At 40.8% G+C, this 23,677-nt stretch overlaps 1 protein-coding gene across 4 annotated transcripts in view; it reads right to left on the bottom strand.

Moving 5' to 3' along the window:
* Window positions 1-5: 5 nt before the first annotated feature.
* The window catches only part of THRB (thyroid hormone receptor beta), a 221,159-nt gene continuing 197,487 nt past the window's right edge, over window positions 6-23,677 (bottom strand). For all 4 annotated transcript variants that reach the window (XM_048510961.1, XM_048510962.1, XM_048510960.1 and 1 more), the window contains 6 exons: window positions 17,816-17,916; window positions 14,854-15,001; window positions 12,117-12,322; window positions 9,881-10,027; window positions 6,766-7,024; window positions 6-4,857 (listed from right to left, as the gene is read on the bottom strand). In XM_048510961.1, coding sequence (XP_048366918.1) covers window positions 4,616-4,857; window positions 6,766-7,024; window positions 9,881-10,027; window positions 12,117-12,322; window positions 14,854-15,001; window positions 17,816-17,916 — 1,103 coding nt within the window. In that variant the 3' untranslated portion in view covers window positions 6-4,615. The remainder of the gene's footprint in view (window positions 4,858-6,765; window positions 7,025-9,880; window positions 10,028-12,116; window positions 12,323-14,853; window positions 15,002-17,815; window positions 17,917-23,677) is intronic.

Raw genomic sequence — 23,677 nt, 5'->3', positions numbered from 1 at the left:
CTCCCTTGGCGCTATGCCACTGCTGAGTGCCCAAACTGGGGCAACAGCTTGTGTGCCCACAAAGATGGCTCTGAGTGCCACCTCTGGCACCCGTGCCATAGGTTCGCCACCACTGATCTAGACCAATGTTCTAGTCATATTTAACTATGCATCAGGTTCCTCCTCTTAACATCCCACGCATTTCCAATGCATACGTTTTTCAAACACACATTTTCCTTGAAATCAGGACAGGATTATTTTAATTTGCAAAATAATGTTGAATGCAGACATTTGCACCGCATGTTCAGTGTGCCAGTATAAGATAAAAATAGGAACAGGCCGATTGCACAGGAATGGGGTGAGATGTGGCAGTTCCCCTTCAGGAAGTGGGTATCCTGGGCTGCCAGCCCTTTGCATGATATGGTCCTTTTATGTTATTTCAGAAATAAATATATATTTTTCTTTCATGACCCCTGAGATTTCAAGTATGGCATTGGGGAAAGGATAGGGAGATGACAAAGTTGCACAAGGCCTTGAAATAAGATTGTGAAGGGCTGCAAAGTAGCTCCAAGGCTTTGAAGTAATTGTATTCCTGATGTTGCAAACTAACCAGAGTTAGATTTCCCCTTAAAGGAAGTAGCAAGGTAACTGTGGCAAATGGAAACATGAGCACAAAATCTGCATATTAGATTAGAATTATTCTGTAGCAAAGTTGGAATGAGTGGGTGATGGCCAAGAAGAGGAACAGGCCAAGATATTTTCCTGGACCAGCATGCTCCTCTTAACTAAGCTACAGTATTCAAGCAAACCCCCGAGAAAGAGATTCACCAAACAATGAGACACCATGGATTGCAGGGACTGCACTGTGGACAGTGCCGCTGCCATGTGGCATGAGCAATACAAGATGCTCTTGATGCACTTGAGTTCTGCTGTCTTGCAATCCATTTTCATTTTAATTGGGTGTGCACAGGAGAAGTTAATCCAGCATTTTTAAACTCCAGTCAAGGGGTAGCTCCTATTAAGAGCTGCAGGTGTTTGATAAGATATATTTGCTTAGGTAGATTGTTAGTTTAATTTAAATTTGTTCATCTTTTAAAGATTCCCTGAGTTTATCTGGTAAGTATTTATGGGTGATGATCTTTAAATGGCTTACAATTTGGTGCGCCAATGTGTAATTATTCAGCATCAGCTCTGCATATGCCTAAGTCATCAGAAGACAGAAACAAAAGGTATCACAAAAGTCTATCATTTTCCTCTCTCAGAAAAAAATTATCTCGGGGGAGGTGGGGCAGGAAAGCCAGTATGAGGCCCACCAAGGAACTTCTCTCTCCCCCACATTGAGTTTATGTAGCCCCTCATGGTACTGTGTTCATGCACTTGAGTTCACTCAAGCAAAAACATGGTAAGCCAAATCTAACTTACGAGCATTGTACTGCCCTTCCCCTTCTCTTGGACCAATCTACCCAAAAGTCTTTATGGTCATTAAATTTTTCTCATACAAGCTAACCTCACTATTTTTCTCATACAAGCTAACCTCACTATTGACATTGTAGGGCAAACTCACGTGACAAAGGATTTCCATGTTTTCCTGTAGGAGGAGTCAACCTACCATATAATTTCCTTTGACAGATTTTTAGAATTATTTTTCCCCACTGAACTGTACTGCAAAAAAAGAGAATGCATTGCACTATCATGGCATTTAGTGACATGGCTGCCAATTCAACACAGAATGGGGCACAGAGCACCCAACTCAGTCTTAAATGATGGTCATGAATTTAATCAAATGACCAAACTTAGGAGCAAATTATAGTCACTGCTACGGGCACCTAGGAAGTGCACTGCATGAGAATTTGGTGCATTAGCATTCAAAATACTTTTTTTGCTAAGAGAATGAAGCATGGGTAAACAGAACATTGCTGTTCTTATTTTGTCCACAGTTAAAATACACCTGAGTAGAAAAGAAATCCACTGAAGATTGCGGGACTCTAGATTTAGAGCTTCAGCTATTGATCTGGACCCTGGATCAGGACTTGCATGAATTCTGTGGATTTTTTTCTCCTGGAACAATAGACTTCCAAGCATTAGCACGCAAAGGCTGTGGAGCTCATCTCTATTGAAGTTTCCCAGTCACATGGACAGAGATGTTCACAAGCCTGCCCATTCATGCCCATATCTACCTGGAACTAGTGATATAGTTTTTGGGATACTAGCCCAGAACTACAGACATCATAAAAGTGATCATGGATAGATAATAGGCATATTTCTAGTCCTTCACCTTTGTTAATAATTGATATGTGAAATCTACAGAACATAGAATCGAAGAAATTATAACACAGACTTTGGGAATGAGTTAGCCGAGTCCAAAGAAAAACAGGAGGGCTCTTGATGCATCACACTCAACTAGGAGCATATTTAGGGGAAAGGTTTTATGTCTCAGTAATCCTATGCTCTAGAATGGATGGAAACTGAACACCATCTAAAAATATTGACATGAAACCAGGCTGCTTGCTGGTGCCATTTCTCCTGCTCACTATAACACAGAAGTAGAACATCTTAGTTTTGTATTTATGCATCAGCAGACAAAACTGATTTTAGGAAAGTTAAAACAACTGTTGGCCACTGAAAACCCCAAATGCCTCAACAAATACCAAAATGAGAGAAATAGATTAAGCAGCACTGTAAGTGTAGGTGTTTGGGGGTGGGGGTTGCTTATCACAACAACTATTCAGGCTTATTCTCCATTAATGCCTTTCGTTTCTCCTTTTTTCAAATGACAACATACACAAAGGGGTAAAGTAATAATCTAAGTGCTCCTTCATGGGCTCAAAATCAGTTTAGCTCAGATGAGTTGATCCATGTAGCTAGCCCATGCAGAAGCATTCTGATGCCGTTTCTCTTCATTTTCACTATTTTGTCCATAATGACAAAAAAATTCCTAATGGATAATAAGCCCCGCACAAGTGGTTGCTGGCATAGGCCTCAGTTGCTGGTCTACCACTATGAAATGCCAGCTGGATCCCAATTCTACATTTATGACATCTCTGTTCTGGTTTGTTTGCTCTTCACAACTATTTTATGTATTTGAGTTTCCCAGGGGAAATACTCATTTAAAATGATCCCAATCCTCACGCTCAAAAACCTGACACTTAGGCCCATTCCACACAAGCCAAAAACAGCGTCCCAGGCATGGTAAAAACACCATTCCTGGGGCGCAGTTTTCACAGCCGCTGCCTTCAAAACGAGGCAGCGCCATGCTTTTTCTGCCCAACCGGTGAGAAAACACTGTTTCTAAACTTGCTCAATGAGCAAGGTTTTTGGAAAACAGCGTTTTGTACCCGGTTCCATGCGAATGGCACCAGGTTGGAGGTGCCACTTTTAGGCGCCACCTGTTTTTTAAACACCTGCCTTCTCTCCCTGAACAGCTCTGCAGGGGTGAGGAGGCACGTCCATGGGCGTTGCTGTGGCCACAGGCGCATGTCCCCTCGTCCCTGTAGAGCTCCACAGGGACAGAAGGTCGTTTTTTTAAAAACAGGAGGCACCTCCATGCAAACGGAAGCATGCAAATGGTCCTGGGCTCCACCAGCATCATGTATGCCGGTGTGAGCTGCTTCAATGGACCATGCGGAACGGGCCTTACACTGGCTTCCTCTTGCAGAAAAATCTTACATGCAAAGAAATGTGTCTGCTGCTCCCAAGGAGAAGTTCTGAACACGTGTCAGACTTCCTGCACCCACAATAACCTAACAAATTAGGAGAAAAGCAAGCACAAAACTGGGATTTTGTGGCATATTACCTTATTTTGATCTATGTAGCCAATCTGGTTTTTGAAGACTTAGTGCAAAGCAGAGTCAGGATGTCAGGTGTTATTTTAGGATGCCTCCTTTACACATACAAACCTCAGATGAAAGGGAAAAACAAGAATGGTCCATGTGCTGTATTATTACAAGTTTTCATTCAGAAGAGTTTTTAAAATATGCAGGGTTTTTGACTCACAATACCTCCCAAATATCTCAAAGTAATGATGCAATCATGGCCTTTATGGAAGGCTTTGGAAGCAAAGGGGATGAATTTTCTTAAGAGTGACCAAAAATACTAGAAACAGTTAAGTGAAAGTCAGGAATGGCCAAGTTCTTTTCTCTTGGTCGCAGGCATGATAAGACTCACCCAGTCATGCCTAATTCTTCACCAAAGAAGTAAAACTTCCTTGAAACTGAGTTAATACTGTAAAATAAAAAATAAAATGGGGGTTGGAATTAAAAAACCCCATTTGATTTATCTATTTATTTTCCTGCCATTTTGGCTTAGTTCCCCCTCTTTCCAAGCAGCAATGAGCGTGACCTTGTGATTTGCCTGAGAGGTGGTAAATGAAACTGTTCACGTGTATTCTCAACATCATAAGGATTCACATCAAAGGACTGAAGGACAAAAACAAACAAGCAAAAAATAAATGCAACTGTCACAAGTACCCGCATTGAAGGGACATATTCATTCATACCTATTTAAAAAAAATAAAATCCCCAAACAAAAACAAGGTGGAACAAAAATGAGAATGGACAATAGAAAAAAAGGAGCTAGGCAATGGAATGAAATGACACCCAGTAGTGCTATAGGAATTCTGAGAACCGCTCCAGCCCGTTTAATCCTCAAAGACTTCCAAGAACAAAGGGGGAAAGAGTTCTGTTGGGCATTCCACCTTCATGTGCAGGAAGCGGCTAGCATGGCAGGCTCCGATCATTCGTAGATCTGTCACTTTCATCAGCAGTTTTGGCCAAAAGTGTGCAATGTGGTGCTTTCGATAATTAATGTAGTGTTCAAATGCCAGGAGGAAACCCTCTTGGCATTTTTCGATCCGCTCAACACTGACGAGACCTGGGCGATCTGTGGAGCAAAGAGCCAGAGTTAATGGCTTACACTGATCAATACTTCGCTAAAATATCACTTCGGCAAAACAGAGGGGCTGGGACCCAAGTGAACCAGGCCTGATTATTGGCCTGGATAAAAATCATCTGTGTAGACCCACTCAATCCAAACATGAAGCTGCCTTACTATTGAGTCAGACTGTCAAGGGCAGTGTTGTCCAGTGGTGGGATTCAGCAGGTTCGCACCACTTCGGCAGAACCGGTTGTTAAAATGGTGCTTGTAAACAACCAGTTGTTAAATTATTTGAATCCCATCACTGGTGTTGTCTACTCAGAGTAGTAAAGGCTCTCTTGGGTCTCAGAAAGTGGCCTTTCACATGACCTCCTGAATAATTCTTTTAGCTAGAGATGCCAGGGATTGAACCTGGGGTCTTCTGCATGCAAAGCCTATGCTCTACCACTAAGCCATAGCATCTCCCTTAAACTTAGCTTCAAAATGAGTTTACAGTCTAGCTTTGAACATTGTCCTTGGCTTTGATGATATGAATGGCTTTTCTGCCCCAGGTGTAAGAGCGTCATTGGTCCATGCAACCCTATGCACTCAACACCTCAGACTTTATTCCCAGGAAAACAGAAGGTAGTATTTTTTAATATGAGTGAAGAATGCTTAGAATCCTATTTAAGGACTACCGCATTGCTTCATTATGGATGGCATCACCAAGGGTTGAAAGAGCAGTTTTCAGTCTAATTACTCATGAATAAAGCTTTACTTCTGGCCACCCAAATGGCAGTTGTGGCCAGAAAGGCTTTCTACCCATTACATCTCATCTGCCAGCTGCTTCCCCCTTTCTTAATATCATCAACCTGGGTATTGGGAACATTTCAACAAGTTGATTCAATTGAAAGTCCAAAGTCAGCAGCAGCTCCAGACGAAAACAAATCACCATGCACTTTGTTCAAACACCAATGGCCAATCATTTCCACAGTGTTGTGCAGTAAAATCTTTACACCAATTTGTTCCAAACAGCTAAAGCAGCAACCCACGTCATAACGTGCATGCAGTTTTTGTGATGTTACAATTGGCTCTCATGGAATGACATTTTGAAATCTTCGTATAAGTGATTCATGGAATAATGAAGCTAGGGTTGGCTAGCCCTGCCTGGCAATCTTTCAAGAAAAACAGGAGCAGACAGGAATCTAGGATCCTGCTTACTGGATTAGTCATTCCATGATGATAAATGTATCTCAAAGTAGCCATGTTAGCCTGTTGTAGCGAGAGCGCTTGTGACACTTCAGGAATGATCAAACGGCATAAGCCGTTGCAAGCGAAAGCACACTCTGTGAGATGGCTGATGAAGCATGCTATAGCTCACCAAAGTTTATGCCATAAAAATTGGTAGTTTTCAAAATGCCTTTAGACTAGGGTTCTCTAAGATGGTACCCATTGACACCATAGTGCCCACCAGTACTTCTCTTGGTGTTGACCAAGTTTTTCAGAAAATGGGCATGCCGACTGTTTGGCAGGGCTTGTTATTGGTTGCCCTCATTTGAATGAAAGGGTTTTCACAGTGGACGATCAGGTTCACTGCTAAGTACTTGGGCTTTCCTTAATTGTTCCATTTCCCCTTCAGGCTTTCTTTCTTTCCCGGAGGTGTGAGGCAGGAGATAATGCAGTTGGCTCTGTATCCTGTGACAAGCATTTTGGACTGGTGTACTCTACCCCCTTTCAAAACTCCAAAGGTGCCCACAGGCCCAAAATGATTGGGGATCCCTGCTTTAGATTCTTTTGTTATTGTGGTAAATGTGATATGGCTGTGGCATTCTAAAGGGTTATCCTAAATTCTCTGGAGAAACCAGAGTGCTTAGGTTTCTGAAGGATGACCAGTAATTAAGATTCTAGTTCTCAAAATGTATTTTCTATTCTCACCTGAAGACATCAGCAGAACAGCCTGAAGAAGAGCGACTTCTGTGTCATCAAGGTTGAATGATGAAAGTGACATACCCAGGTCAAAAATGGCATCAGATACCACGCCAAGACCCCCGTTTTTCAGCTGACCCCTGGTCACTGCTATCTCCCCATTTAACGTTAGCGTCTCACTCTCAGGATCATAGCGAACTGCGGCTCTGAGGGACATGATTTCCATGCAGCAGCCTTTCAGAAGGATGATCTGGTCTTCACATGGCAGCTGTATGTGAAGAATATGGAGAATAAAATTTACCACACTTATGAGAACACTTTCTCAAGTGCAAAAACCCTCATTGGCATACAGTTTCAGTTTATTCATTTTCTAGGTCATGTTATGATCACTAAGGTTAGCTTGTTAATCATGATCATCTGCCACCTTCCAACAGCAAGAGTGTACATGTAGTGTACTTAAGAACAGCTTAAGAGCAGACGTTGAAATCTTCTTCTGTTAAGTCATTCTTTTATTTATAGACCTTAACTGAGATTCCCATGTGCGAGAAATTTGCCAGTCAAATGATGCAGGTATACAGTAATAAATACATCTTAATTACAACAATCATGTTAGCTAGAACCCAATAATGATACTTATTGGCCATTGCTAGCAATGGATTGTCTATAGTTGACAGTTCCAGATTGGGAAATACCTGGAGATTTTGAAGGTAGTGGGGTTTGGGGAGGAAATTCAATGGGGCATAATGCCAGAGAGCCTGCTTTCCAAAGAAGTAATTTTCTCCAGGTGAACTGATCTCCATCACCTGGAGATCACTTGTAATCCCACAAGATCTCCAGCCACCATTTGGAGGTTGGCAACCCTAGATATAACCCATGTAGTCATCTTTGCCCCCCTTGCACCCCTGAAATCATTATCCAAGGTACACTTGTTAGCCTTCAGGGCTGGCAGCCATATTATTCCTGTGCCTGTAACAATCACCTTTACAGAAGGGAGGTACTGAAACAATCAACATTACAGAAGGGAGGTACTGAAACAAAACAAATCTTTTTAAGATGTGCTTTGCCTTAAGTTGTTTTATTTTTAGGCCTCAGCTGGGAAGAGGCTAGGATGGGATAAGGGATGAAGTCTTATTTATATTGCCAGCGTAGGGATTGCTTTTAGTCTTGTCAAAAACCATTCCCAGTGAGTGACAGAATCTTTGCTTGGCAGAAGTGAAAGCAATGCTCCAAGGGCAAAGACAGTTTTAAAAATGGAGTCTGTTGGGAAGGAAAATTGATGTTGATTGCACTGTCAGCTTAGTTTTCTTTCCAAGAGTTGCCAGCTTAGGTGCAGAGTGTTTGATCCAAAGGGAGACTGACTGATCCTAGTCAATCAGATTCAGGCTAAATGGCTTACATAGGACAGAATCCACAGGAGACAATACAATTTTCATTCTCAAGGGAAGTGATGCTGTTTCATAAACAGACTTAACAGGGGAGAGATAAAGGGAAGAAAAAGGGGAAAATGGGGAAAAATAAATATTGGAATAAGAAGGGAAATAAAAATAGGGAAAATAAATCTAATCTAATACCAGCAAGGCACAGTGGTTAGGATGTTGAACTAGAACCTGGTTCACACTCTGCAATTAAGCTAGCTAAGTGACCTGGCCAGCCCAATTCAGAGTGGCGCTTCTGCTCATTCCATCAGATTTCAACTCTGTGAGGGAGGCAACGATGTGTAAGCAGGCTCTCTCAAAGGTCCAGAGATAAGACTGCAGCTTGAGGCTGGCAGCTAGGGGAAGACTTACCATGGGGGGTGGGGGTGTTGCCAGAGACATCTTGAGGCCAACTAGGAGAACACAATGACCAGGAAGTTATGTAATCACATAGAGGCGATGTTCTATAGAGTTTGGGTGAATGCTAGAGGATCACCTAATGCAATGATATCACTTCTGGGTTGCAGCAAAATGGCATCAGTGTGATGTTGATTGCCCATTTGAACCAGCATTTTCCCCCCCTGTTCAGCTGATAGATGGTGGGTAGAGCTAGTGGGGGCAGGAGCTGGCCTCCTATCCAGAGAGGCCTGGGACACCTTTTGGTGCCTCTAGCTGTAATAAATATACAAAATGGTGATACATAATGTGGAACTTTTCATAAGGTATGAAATTTAGCAAATGCCCAAAAATGCCAAGTGTCTAAACATGAGGTCCTCTTTCAGATTGAGACCAAGGTCAAAGGGCTCTCATGACATCGCACCCCCCTCCCCCTCAACTGGACTTGCATGCAAGGAAAGGACATGATTCATATTCCTACACAGAAAAATTCTTTCTTCCAGCTCATCAGTCTTGGAGCCCTCTCCATTGTTGAAAATGAGGCAACAGTGCTAGAGTCAGTCAGGTGGTCAAGGAAACTCCTCACACGCTTGCCCACCTCCAGCATTGTGGCCACAGTTTCAACCATCAGATGTTGAGGGGAAAGTCTGAGAAAGGCAGCACAATCTGCAACATTTTGTTGTGGGTTTCCACCTCTTCTAGTCTAATTCTAATGTTATGCTTTAATTTTGTACGTCATAAATGAAAAATGTTATTGTTTTATTTTATTCCACTAGTAAGGTGCTTAGTCAACACAAAAAAAGAGAAATTGCAATTGTTGGTATAAAGTCTCTTATCTATGTTAAACTTTCCTTCACCAAATGACTGTATATTATTTAGGATGTCGATAGGCAGCAATGTAATGAGATAACATGGCCCTTAAGAAGGCATCTGGCATCAAGGGAAGGTTCCTTCTACCAGAGCAAAGAATCTCCACTAATGGAACAAACCCTTGGGATTGAACCTAATGTTAAGGAAGCCTGCTGGTATAAGCATTTAGCATAACTTCAGCATAATGTATTTTCACTGCATGTTGATATTAATTAATGGTATTAGTGACCCCTTTTCCTAACAGTCTTCTTCTATAGGAGGAACCCTTTTTATAACTGAAGAATACTGCCACTGGAGTAAGACACCTCATTTAGTAAAAAAAACATTGCGGGATTCAAATCAATGTTATTTTAAGTTTAAAAAGCAAATGTCACATTTTTTAATACAAATGTTTATTTTGTAATAGAAAGCAGGAAAAGGTAAACCGGAAAAAAAAAACATACCTCACAGAACATAGGCAACTTTTTGGCAAAATCCACCACTCTTGTGATTGCTGGTGTGATAATTTTTGTAAACTGGCTGAAGGCTTCTAAATCTACTTTCCCGCCTTCTGGGGCATTTACTATTGGTGCTTGTCCAATATCCTCTGGCTAGTGACAGAAAAGAAAACACGATCAAGAAACAAGTTATGTTTAGTGGTGATGGGATCTTCTTAAATTTTTGTGTGATGCCATCAGTTTAAATTGTTAAGATTTAAACATGAACACATACCACACACAGTTGCAAATAAACTTGTACGCATATAGGTTTCTGTCATATCAGTACTCATTTTGTAGGCAGTTCAATATTTTGCACATGTAACTACTTGGTCACATCTATTTATATAAATTTCTAGAAGCAGTTTAGCCATGTACCTGAAACTTCCATCCCTGGCTTCTCTAAAGAAAACCTACTCTCCCTTTTTTTACCAAAAGGAATTAAGTCTTTTGGTATTGCCTTTATTTGGGGAGTGGAACTCCTCACCTTTTTGGTAGCCTTTTTTTTTTGCAACTTTAGGGAGAGTTAGTCTTTATAAACACACACAGAAAGAATGCCAGGGGCTATTTTCATAGTTGAGCTCACTTACTGCTAAAAAAAAGGAACAGGACAGGCAAGTTTCATACTTTGATTACTTGAGGTGAAACCAGACAAATTGAGGAATCTAGGTCAAGCAGGTTAATGTGGTCCTATTACACTATGAAGAAGTGGTAAACTACCAAAGGAAGGTATGAGTTTGCCTATGACAGAATCAGCTATGAACAAAATAAACCCTGCTCAGTGAAAGCAACTATGCAACCTCAAACGGCTAGAAGATACTGTGACTGTTAACAAGAGCTGTGTACTGATAAGTTCAGCTAGTCGGATAAAGAGGCTGAGATATAACAAAATAGAAAGAAAATTAATTGGCTAGGATAAGGTGAACTGATATTATCAGGAAGGAAAAGACCTACATCTGCTTTTGTTCTTTTCGAAAAATGTGAAGAATTAGAACTAGTTTTTGGAAGGCTGTCTCCAGGGGAAACAATCAGGCAAAATTAGATGAGCATTTGCAAAAATAGAACTATTATTGAATCTGAGGTGCCACTCCCAATCAAGGAAAGATATTAGTGAAAAGCATTGTTTTCCGTTTCTTTTGGGGCTTTCTTCTTCTTGGAGTTTCTTGCAGAGGATCCTTAGGAACCAAACTAGACATCTCTATTGTGAAAGAGTTGGGTCCTGGTTCTCTGGAGTGGAGCCAGATTCCCTGCAGCTCACAGGAGGTACGGGGAATGGCTTCTAAAAAATAAAGGAATGCCAGATTGAAGTCCGAATGCTGCTGCAGGTAGAAGAGGTCTTGTGACTTCCATTTTCCAGTGCCAAAACAGTGCTGTAGGGAGTTATTTCCCCATTTTTATGGCTCTACGTGGAGTATTCTGCACACATGCAGTAGCAAAAATAGGGAAGAAACTCTCAGCCAGCACTGTTCCGGCATGGGAAAACTTCTTGGGGAGAAGCAAGGAATATGCATTCTCAACAATGAAGCGGAAGGGAATGCAAGATATGCATATGAACAACTGGCTAATGTTTCTGGAGTATACTGTTGGAACTTCACAAAATCAGAAAACATGTTAATGAGTGCAACCATGATTAGGTTCTTCCTTTTTCTCACAGACCTCATTCCCTGTCCTGTTTCAACACTGCTGAAGATGAATTATGCTAAACTGGTGAATACGCAATTGAATTTTTCAGTTGTTTTCAAAGCATCATACCATACAGCTTCTTACACAGTGTTACCATTTGAAAGAAACAAACTAACTTTCAGAAGGAAGCTTTCATACTGGAAATGTCTGAGGTTTAGAAAGAAAAATGTACAATATGCTAAGATTATAATTTCTACTACTATTCTATAGTGATCTCTAAAGGAATTAAACAGTGTCAAAGTTTGCAGTATCAATGGGACCAATAATAAGCCACTAAACTAGGATAATACCACTGACTTCAATGGTTCTAGTAAGTTACACTCAGCAATTATATTATATCCTGTTGTGTTTTTATTTTCATAGATTGAACAGCCAACTTCTCCTAAAAACCTTATAGCTAAGAACAATGACGGAATATAAGCAGCCCAAGTTTTAATGACATTTTTTAAAAAACCCTGTTACAAATATGCAGATAAATGAGGAATGACCCAAGAATACTCTGTATCGCTATGGCTCCTACCAGAAATTTCCTTTTTTGTTTCCAGTGGCTTCCTTGTGCATTGGTAGCCACATGTGCTTCAGTAACAATTTTGATAAGCTCCCATTCTTCATCTGTTGGCTCAGGTTTTATCCCAACTGTTTTCTGCAGCTCTTCCCGACGTCTCTTCTCTCGATTGTCCTCTATCAGTTTTCTTTTTGCTAATCGCTTGCTGTCATCCAACACCACTAAGAAGAAAAGACATTTTATAGAAAAAAAAACAGATTGGCAGACACTTCCTGGAACTCTGTTTTTTGGGATTAGGGTAATCTATTTTAGGATTTTAAAAGAAGTGCTTGGTCTAACCAGTATAAACATCTATTATCACTTCCACATCCTGAACCACGCACGCAGAATCAAGGTTTACAGGGTCTCAGAAATATATGGCTTTTCTCAAGTTGTGATTTCAGTCCCTGCTACTAGTGGACCCTGTTACTAGAGGGCCAATTCATAAAACAAGAAATTTAGCATTCTTTATAAGTAAACTAAACCCCATGCAGAAAAGATCATGCAGAAAATGCTAAAAAAACCCTGTTATTTAGGTTGAGAAACTCATCACAATTATACTAATTAGGCTACTGAGTCATACACTAACACAAGAGAACAGGGAAAAGGAAGAACTGTACCTACTTGAATGGATTCTTAAGGAAAGCATTGTGCACTTAGCAAGTTAATATTTTATTTAAAATAAAATATCTTAACCCAGCTCTCCCGTCCAAATAATATTTCCATTAATCCTGACCCTGACGTCCTCAAATGAAGATATGATAGTTTAAGTAACCTAGAGAAGAGTGGAATGCTCTTTCCCCCTTTACTCATTCATGTAGTTTTATTTGTATGAATTGTGCAGCTTAAAGTTTGTTTTATTCATAAGTGATGCTCAATTGGGAGCAATAGTGCAACTGTCAGTTCTGTTTTATTAATTTTAAGTTAAGTTTTCAGGAACTATGTTTAAGAGGAAAAGATACTTTGACCAGTGTCTTGCCTGCTTCTCAGAATGAAATGAAGTGCTAAATGGTAATCAGTTTTTCAAAGCCAATAATGGTCTACAAATGCTTGACAAATGCCAGTAAACAGTGCAGAGAAAACTGTTTAACAGATAACTGTGAACGGTGATGGTGATGGTAAAGGCTGCTCTATGTTGGTAACAGCTGTTTGACAGTGCAATATGCTGGCTTGGAGGGTGGTAGAGTCTTCTTTGGAGGTTTTTACGGAGACTGGATGGCGATCTTTCAGGAATGCTTTCATTGTATGTTCCTGAAAGTCCGAGGGTTGGATTGGATGGCTCTTGTGGTCTCTTCCGACTTTATGATTCTATGGCCGTTTCCGCATGGGTGGAAGAAGTGGTTGGCTACTGGCAAAATTTATGCCGGTGGAGCCTCGGGACCCCTTGTGCAGTCCTGTGTGGCCAGTCCTGAAGTTGTTGTGGGCTGCCTCTGGTTTGTTTTGTTTACCTACCTTTTCTCCCTTCATAGCTCTGGATGGAGGAAGGGACATGGCCACACTGACCTCTGATCCCCAGGGGTCAGAGCGCAGCGTAGGCGTGTCCTTCCCGCCCTCTAGAGCTTTGCAGGGAGAAAAGGTGGGCAAACAAAACAAACCAGCAGTGCCTAAAAGCAGCGTCCTCACGCTGGTGCGCTTCAAATGGTGCCGGTGGGAAGATGCCGCTTTCCAAATAACTCACTCATTGAGTGAGTTAGGAAAGGAGCATTTCCCCTCTGTTTTGGGTGGGGAGAGCACGGCACTGCTGCACAGCAGCAGCAGCAGCTGTGCAGACAGTGCCCCAGGGACAGTGTTTTTACCATCCCTAGGGTGCTGCTTTTGAGCCATGCAGAAATGACCTAAGATTTTAATACGGATGGGGTTAGAACTTAATTCCATAGTACTACGATTTCTCTTCAAACAACCCATTAAAGGAACTTCAATATCGTATGTATATTTAAGACAATACCCAAATAAAAGGATATTTTTTAGCTTGGATCCAAACAATTCTACAACCAATAATACATCTTCAAAGCAACTTTGGCCTCATGTTTACTGAAGAACTGATTCAAAAGGTGGGGGAGTCCATAATTTCACTGGTCATTCCAACACTCTTGGTCCAGCCAAATGTAATACTTTGAATTCCAGCCTTTATTTTAAATTCTTTTAATACAGGATTATTTTTTGGGATGTATTATCTTTGGCTGATTATTAATAGCCACTACTACTGGTGCTTTTTAATTTGGTTTTTCATTTTAAGAGAGCTACTCCTATATATGCTAATTAAAGATAGTATTGCAATTCCACAGAGCAAGTAGGGCAATGTAAGTTCTCTAAGAGTTAAACTTGCAGCCATATGGTTTGGTTTCTTTGAAGTGGAGAGCTCCTTTTCTGTATGACTAAAAATAAAACAAACAACTGCAGGATGACTCATGACAACAGAATCCAACTTCCCATTCTTCCACAATAATTTTCTCTCTGCAAGACACAGTTCCAAATGCTCCCACTCCTGTGATAAAAATTGTTCATCTCCTTAATATCATATAAAGTTATTGGGGCAAAAAACTCCTCGTCTCCTGCACCCCAAAGTAAACAAAGAATTAAAGCCCTATATAAAAGATTAGCTGGGCATAACAAAAACTATTCTTGACCATCAAGTAATGTAAAAAGAAAAATTACATTCTACTGAAATAAACACATGTAATAAAAAAGTACACAATAATTTTTTTAAGCTTACAATCTGTTGCCATGCCAACATAGATGCATTTCTTGAAGCGACATTCCTGACACTGGTTTCTTGTGACTTTGTCTATCACACATTTTCCTTCATATTTACAAGAGTAGGTTGGGTGAAGATTTTTCTGAATAGTTCTTCGAAAAAATCCCTAAGCAGAAAAGAGAGAACACAAACCATTACTTTTCTGGGTATCGGTCATTGTAACTGAATATCGATACACACTTAACAAATAGTAATATCATTTCAGAATGATATCACTTTTATTTCAACCTTGCACTTTGAATTTTAAGTTGAATAAAATTAGAAATCAACACAAGTTAAATACATATCCAGAAAAAAATGGGTCTTAGTTTGGCATTAGCAGCATTCACAGTAAAATGCTGAGTCATCTTCCAAGCAGAGAACACTTTTAAAGATTAAGTTTTGGATCAGGGGCAAGGTAAAATTCTGACTGCATTGGACCAGGTTGCACTAAGAGGAAACAAGTAAGAACTTAACTTTACTTTTTGGATCAGGCCTTCTCAGCTGTTAAATCATTTGGATCTCAGATATATTTAATTTTACAAAAGACTTTAGAAATAATCCTGGACAACTAGCATCAAAGCAACTTGTCATACACAGGCTTCATTAGCACACTTAAGATAACTATTTTGGTGTTTACTGTTGCAGTAACATGGTGCTGATTTGCCATTAATAAAGAAAAGAGTTGGGTTTGTATAATTCAAAAAGAGAAGAATACAAGGGAATTTGACAAGATTGCTTAAATACATAAAGCTTCCTTAAACATGACAGAAATCATTTGTGCATGCCTACTCTGGGCAAAAGAAAAATAACAGCTCAAACTGCATCTGAAAAACCTTACATAGAACATTATTTTGCCTTGAGATTTGTTGAAATCTCAATCACTGTAGATGCTGAAGAACAGATTAGATGAAAGCATTTCTGCTTCAGGCACGCTTCCATACTTAGACGCATGGTGGGAACGGGCTTGTGCGTTAGCTACATTGGCAGCTACCGCACCGAGAAGATCGCTGGGACCGCCCCGCACGGACTGGCTTCCCGGGAAGAGGCTGGATGCTGCAGCACTGCGGAGCCTTCGGCCAACCCGACCCTGATTGGAGTGTCCCTGGGCCTCTGGCGCGTGGCCGAGGCCTGAGGACATGCCCCTCAGCCCTGCAAGCGCCTGCTCCAGCTGGCCTTGGAGCCAGGCTGGCGTGGTCCCCAGGTGGCCTCGGCGAGGCGCCGGGGGCCCGGGGACAGGGTAAGTGGCGGGGGGGGGAGGCAGGGTGGAGCCGCTGCCATCTGCAGCTTCGGCAGTGGCTTCACGGGCGGCGTGATTCTCTAAAGAGCTCTTCCCAGCGCTCTGGGAGTACACCAGCTTCGGGCCAGCCGGCAGCGGTGCGAGAGAGCGGCTACGCTGCAGCCATGCTTCGCCCTGTGCCCGAATGAAGTGCCTGGAGGCGGCGTTTTTACCGTCTCCAGGCCATCATTTTCTGCCCGTGCGGAAACGGCCTTAGATTTTCAGATGCAAACTTTAGATGGAACCAGCCCTTGAATCTTTGATGAGACAGACCTCTTCACAACCTTTCCATCCACATAATTCAGTGATTCCATAGGGGAAGGTGATGGTGACAAGCACCTTTGACAATGATGGTGTAAGAAGAGATTGATGCTGATAGCTCAAGAACTCCTTAAAACTATATTTCTCTCATACTCTAAGGAATCTGACAGCCATTTATTTCCACGGAAAGACTCTAAGATAGCTAATTATTTCCATGGAAAGCAGTAGGCTGATTGGGAAACTCTCTCAACACATTTTAATTAGAGGTCCCCATTCGGGTGACCTCTGAACAAATCAGTAGCAGAAACTGTTTGTAGAGAGCACTGCACAAGTGCTCTCAAGCTCAAGGAAACTATCACAACATCTCTGCTTTCCTAAAGGAATGTAGCCACATGCAGGGCCAAATCAATTTTTGATTCACTGTTTGCTGTAACTTATGATGGCAGATAAAGAATCGCAACTTCCACTGTCGTGTTACATCTGTCTTCACTACCACAGCAGTCTTGTCATCACAGATTCAAGCTGCTATGCAATTGTCATTTCCCTTTTTTTTCACGGAAAAAACAACGGCTGTAGCTACTTTGGCTTGAATGCCAAAACTGCATTCACAGGGGCTTGAGTAGGATACGTTTTCAAATATTGCTTTTTCAGTGGCAATAGCATTCATATGTAACATCAAGGACAGACTTGGTGCAGAGGCAGAGAGAAGGACGGCAGTTTTGCTGTCGTGTATTCCATAAAGAAGTTCTCTAATGTGTGCAGGGGAGGAGAAGCAAACATCTTCAAGAGGTTTTTCTTTGCATATCTGCTTAAAACAGTCGCTGGGTAAACACTGTTGTATTTTGAAAAACCCTAAAACTGACATAAAATCCACAAGATAATCTCATTTCATCATATGAAATTTCCGTTATGTATTCATGACAGTCATGCAAATGAATTTTGGAAATAACCCAGATGCTGGATATCACATAAATAGATACACAGGTTAGGAAAGAACATAAAGTAATTAATGCAAAAAGGAGCAGCAAGCAAAATGCTATTCCAGTCAACAGCGTAACATTCTGTGAGTTATATACATCAGCAGCTGCAAAAAAGATGGGACTAAATTATGCTCTTGTAAACTTTGAAGCAATAGGGTGTTTTTTTTAAAAAAGCAGAAACAAGTAACTTGTAAAAATCTTATTGAAGTAGGAAAAGTGCCTTTGATGGTTTTTTCTAGTTCATTTGGAACAAAACAAACCTGCATTCAAAACTAAAATCAGTGGTATGCCAGTATTCATCTTATCTGTGACAGATGTTCTTTCCTAAGCAGCATGCATATTTAAATGATTGTCCATCAGATGAAGAACAAACTGGCTTATCACTGCCAGCTCCCATCCTCTTGCTCTGGCTATTATTTACCTTGCAACCTTCGCAAGTGATGCAGCGATAGTGATACCCAGTGGCTTTGTCACCACACACAACACATAGCTCGTCCTTGTCTAAGTAACTGGGTATGTACCCTGCAAGGCAAAAGACAGAGTGTGATTCTTAAGAAACAGGCTAAACTAGAAAAAACTGCACAGATATTGATCGCATTTCAACACATGCACCTGTCGATTCAGTGAAGATGGTTGATGGCCTAGGCTCCAAAAGGGAAAGATTACAAAAAGTGGCAAGCTGGCAAAATGTCTAAAGAAAAACATTTGTCAGCAGAAAGGCAGAAAGGTAATACAACCATAAATTGAGACCTTAAATCCTGCTGATTTCCAAGGGGAGATGTAAGGATATTCAATTCCTTGATGAAACCAGTGTGACTTAATTATGCTTAAATGCATACACTGGGCTTTCTTTATTGTGGCTCCCACTTTGTGAGGTCAGGAAGTTTCTGCACATTTATTGTTATGTAGAATATGACTTATTCAGGTGGGCATTTTTTAAAGGCGGATAGCACTGAAGCACTGAAGTCTCAATGTCTCTGAAAAGTTAGTGTGTATATATATAATTGTTTATTAGATATACTGATTTTATTTCATTGTTCTCTCTGTCATTTTTGTATATATTATACTGTCCTTTTAATATTTTGAAATGATGCAATCTGCTTTAGGGAGGGCAGCAGCATGGCATTGATATTGTCACATCTTGGAGGCTAAGGAGTTCTTGGATGTTAGGTCACCAAGGAAGACTGCAGAGGAAAGCAATGGCAAACCACCTCTGCTTTTCACTTGCATTGAAAGTAATCAGCTTATAGTCTCTGTAAGAAAAAGTAGACTATAAATGACGCAAGTAAGTAAATGAACTCTGCCTGAATCATGCCCAAGCAAAGTCATAAAATATCAGACACAACACCAAGAAAGATGTTGTACAAACACATTAAAGGCCTGGTGGTAGTGACTAAAACCAGTGTCATGCTGAGAAGAACATGCAACCAATTACGCTGTCAAGGAAGACACCTCAAATGGCTCTTCTCAGTCCTTGCAGAGAAGAAAAGATCTCTAAGGCATCACTGACAAAAGCAGTGAATCACCCAGGGTAAAAAAGATAGAGTGTTTTCATACTAGAGACATATTCATATTGGTGGTATTGATGATTCTATCCCAACTTCAAAAACAGCTGGCTGAAACTGAAACAATTAAAAGGCACTAGAAAACAATGCTATTGAAAATAACACACAGGAGATGTAGAAAACTGCAGACCAATCAATTTCACTTCAACAGCACAAAATAGAAGTAACACTTCTAAGATGTTAAACCTTGTATATAAAAGAATATCAGTGCATATGATATCCCTAAATTTCATTATGACTTAATACTACATAGTTTCATAGACAGGACAACAAGGGTATTTGTATTAGTGCAAACCAGTTACAGGACAAAGGTCACATCACATATTAGCAGTTATTAAGATAAAGCTATAGAATGCCTCTGTTTGGCATTTAAGAATTAAGCATGCACAGAGGCTTAGTGGAGGCAGCAGGAGAGGGAAAGTGATAGTGATGCAATTTTTCACTGGCCTATCTGCCTAGTATTAAAAATAGTTGAGTATGTTTAGCTATTTAATACTGCTGGTGACCAGAGGGTTAGGAGGAGAAAAGAGATATGCAGGTTTGAACAACAGCTCCCCATCCCACCCCCCACCCCCCACATATATATTTGCAAAACAGCTTTTGAGTAGAAGACTGATGTGAAATGACAACTTCGACTGTTAGCAGAACTATCACTTCAAAGTCCACAATCATTTTTAACTTGCTCCTGGTGGTGGAGGCACAGCCTGGGAACCTTCCCAAGGTAAGAACAGAACTGCACTGTTTTTAAGTCAACAAACCAAAGGAATCAGCTGTCAATTTAGCCACAAAACGAGGTGCTACAAGATCTGGGAATGGATCTCCTAAGCAGTTTCTATTGCATTCAGATCAGGGGGAAAGTGCAGAGGAGTGATTTTAGCTATCCCCGTGCCCTATTTTCTATACCTTAAACACCTTTTCATCCTTTCATCTTAAACACCTTTCATCCTTTGTTTTTGGAGAATGTAACATATTTGTGCTTTTATTCCAACACAACAAATTAGCAGCTGCAAGGGGTCATTTGAGGTCAAAAATATCCAGCAAGAGAAAGTATTACCTAACTATTCCCTCACACTGTGACCCAGATCCGAACTCTCTTGTGGCTGCTATTTACCTACAAAAATGTGCTTGAGAGATCTCTCACATCTTACCTCTTTGACCCCTGAAAATAGATGAAAAAATAAATTCATTCTCAGACAAATGTAGGCTAGAAATCTTTAAAAAGTTGCATTCTCCTGCAAATATTTTACAGCATGACCTGAGATATAATAGAGTTACGCCTGGGTTTTCTTTGCAGTTGTGATGAATTTTCATGAAATCCTTCTAAACCCACAAGGATTACATTTTTACTTCGATAATAGATGTTTTGTACTTCACCTTATTAACTTCGAAGGCAATATGCTTATTAAATATATCCATTTAATAACAATATAGTTTTTAAAAATAAAAAGACATGCACAGTACAATTTAACCATCTGGAAAATGATCAATACGCATGGAGCCTGTCCTCCAATGAACTGTTCAGCGTAGGTAGAATTTAGATCAGAATGTGTTTATTGTGAACATGTGGGACGCCAATATGGGCTTGTGTTTGGACAGGTTCATCTGTGGGAGAATGACACACTGCTTCTGATCAGAGTCATCAGAAAGCTAAATTAGCAGGGGGGCTAATTAAACTAAATAACTGCACTGAATGATTCTCTATAAACACCATTGGCAGCATTCACATTATTTTTAAATAAACTATTTCAACAAAAATGAAGTACATTTTAAGTCCGGCACCCAGTATAGTCATGTCTCATAGCTCGCAGCAGGTGCCCTGATTTTTGCAGTCCCAGGCACACAATGAAATTAGGGTGGTTGGCCATCCACCATTTATGGTAAGTGGGGTCCATTCAGCACCATGGCAAGTGGGCTCCATTGATGGAGCACAAGTTTTGCAGGCCCAATTAAGTGCTTTGGGAAAACATAAAACATAATTGGCTCAGAATGATATTTATTCGTAGCTAGAGAGTTTTAAGGGGGAGAGCTAGGGTTATGCACCACACCTTAAATCTATATCCAGCACCTAATACCACTGGAAATCATGTAAAAATCTACTCCATTCTGAAAAAGTATCATTACACACAGGCCTATTACACACAATGCTTCCAGCTCCTTCCTGCTTCTCTAAAGTGCACATATTGAGAGACTGAGAAATCAATTTTCAACATAAAATAACAACAAAGAGGGGTTTTTTTCCAAGTAACAGTACAAGCAGGCATCTTTTGGGCTCCAATCCACCTCTCCTACTCTGCTTCTGCCCTTTTTGATGGCTGGGAGGGCTTTTAAAATTTTATTTCAGGCAGATTCTACTTTAAAAGAAGTTTCTTCTCTTCTCTTTCAACAGCACTAAAGATTGATAGATACAGTGTGTGTGGGTGTGTATGTGTGTGTGGAGGGGAAGGGAAGGGAGAGGAGAGAGAATATCAGTTCTGTGTCTTTAATGCTTTTCATGGGCGGAGTTAAGAGAACCCTGAGAGAACCAGAGGTCCCTTTGTATGAAGGCGCTTTCCCTCCTCCCTTGCCTGCCTCCCCTCCCCTGCTGCCCGGCAGGACTAATCTCTCAGGCCATGATATGGCCCGTTTCCCCTGCATGGCCCCAATATGTGGATTTAAGTATCCAAAGGTTGATGGCAGTTATTCTAGCTTGGAAACAATAAACTGTACTTTACAAAATCTTGCTTTTATTCCAAGCAGAAGCTGGTTTTAAAACAATAAAGTTACAACTAGGGAATCTCTGAATTGCTAAAGAGAAAAGGGACATACTAATTCATATCTATTGATTTTACTAATTGTGATCTGAAAGGTGTTATTAGAGCTCTAACACCATCGTAGTATTTGAGTGAACGTCCATTAAACCCCATGGCAAGCAGGAATAAAACAGACATAAGAACCAACAGTTGTTGAAAAACAACTTTCTTTTTTAAATTTGAAAAGATCCGTAAACATCATGTTTACAAAAATACAGTTTCCAGTGCCAAATTAGAGTAAGCCCATGAAGAATGATCCTCTAGATTCGAGCTTATGGAAAAGTAGCCACATTTAAATATCAACCTGAATGTGTACTGAAAAACTGTGAAGTACTAGGAAAATGGCCCAAGTGCATGGTGATTCTATGGCAGAAATCTACAAAGCTAATAAAAAGGTAAGATTTGATAAAGGAGCAAGATGTAATGAGTGGAATGGTATGATCTAGCTTGATCTCAACATCTTAGAAACTAAGAAAGATGGGAGACTACTGAGAAAGGATCTGCAGAGAAAGGCAAAGCCATTTCTGTTATGCCCCTGTATGATGACTGATCAAAGTTATTTTCCATAACAAATGGCCTTCAAATGTTGTACCTTCAGGGCAGAAATATCGGCTAAGGTGCACTGGAGATTTTTTAAAGAAAAAAAAGGGATTTCCATCCATATAATGTAAGAACATAAGAACATAAGAACATAAGAACTAGCCTGCTGGATCAGACCAGAGTCCATCTAGTCCAGCATTCTGCTACTCGCAGTGGCCCACCAGGTGCCTATGGGAGCTCACATGCAGGATATGAAAGCAATGGCCTTCTGCTGCTGCTGCTCCTGAGCACCTGGTCTGCTAAGGCATTAGCAATCTGAGATCAAGGAGGATCAAGATTGGTAGCCATAGATTGACTTCTCCTCCATAAATCTGTCCAAGCCCTTTTTAAAGCTAATTTAAAGCTAATGTAATCTCTCCACTTCCCCTTTCCCACTATATCCGCCCAAACCACCCCATAAAACATTCTTTGTGGAGAAGAGGGGAACTCTAGGAACAGCATGGGAAGAGAGAAAGAGTTTGTACCCCACTTTTCTCAACTGTTAGGAGTCTCAAAGCAGCTTACAAACTCCTTCCCTTCCTCTCCCCACAACAGACACCTGAGAAAGTTCAGTTAAAACTGTGACTAGCCCAAGGTCATCACCCAGCAGGCTTCATGTAGAGGAGTAGGGAGACAAACCCAGTTCACCAGATTAGAGTCTGGCGCTCAGGTGGAGGAGTGGGGAATCAAACCCAGTTCTCCACATTAGAGTCCACCACCTCTTAACCACTACACCATGTTGGCTCCAGAGTGGAAGGTCAAGAGTGGGAAAGAACAACTGGCAAAAATCAAACTCCATTTCCAACTATGAAGATCCTCTCTGGCATCCAAATCAACATTTATTTAGCTTCTTGCATAGCATTATTCACAACTCTTAATACTAGATCACTGATGATCCATCCACAAGACTTTTGAAACCGTTCGTAAGGAATGGTTTCTATATAGATCTCCAGAAAATTTCAGCTCTAAGCCTAAGTGGAATTAAGGGCTGGCTGCAAAATTTTAATCTACGTACATGTTCTAGAACATACCAAATTGCCATATTTATTAAAGGAGGATTAATAAGATTTCTGCAAAAGATACCTAATTAAAGATTCTGTATTAGATCCAGAGAACTGTGAGTAGACGTCTGCTCACTGAACATAAGAACATAAGAAGAAGCCAGCTGGATCAGACCAGAGTCCATCTAGTCCAGCACTCTGCTACTCACAGTGGCCCACCAGGTGCCTTTGGGATCTCACATGCAGGATGTGAAAGCAATGGCCTTCTGTGGCTTTTGCTCCCAAGCACCTGGTCTGTTAAGGCATTTGCAATCTCAGATCAAGGAAGATCAACATTGGTAGCCATAGA

Source organism: Sphaerodactylus townsendi, linkage group LG11 (assembly GCF_021028975.2).
Source record: "Sphaerodactylus townsendi isolate TG3544 linkage group LG11, MPM_Stown_v2.3, whole genome shotgun sequence".
NCBI lineage: Eukaryota > Metazoa > Chordata > Lepidosauria > Squamata > Sphaerodactylidae > Sphaerodactylus > Sphaerodactylus townsendi.
This window is presented reverse-complemented; position numbering and strand designations above follow the sequence as displayed.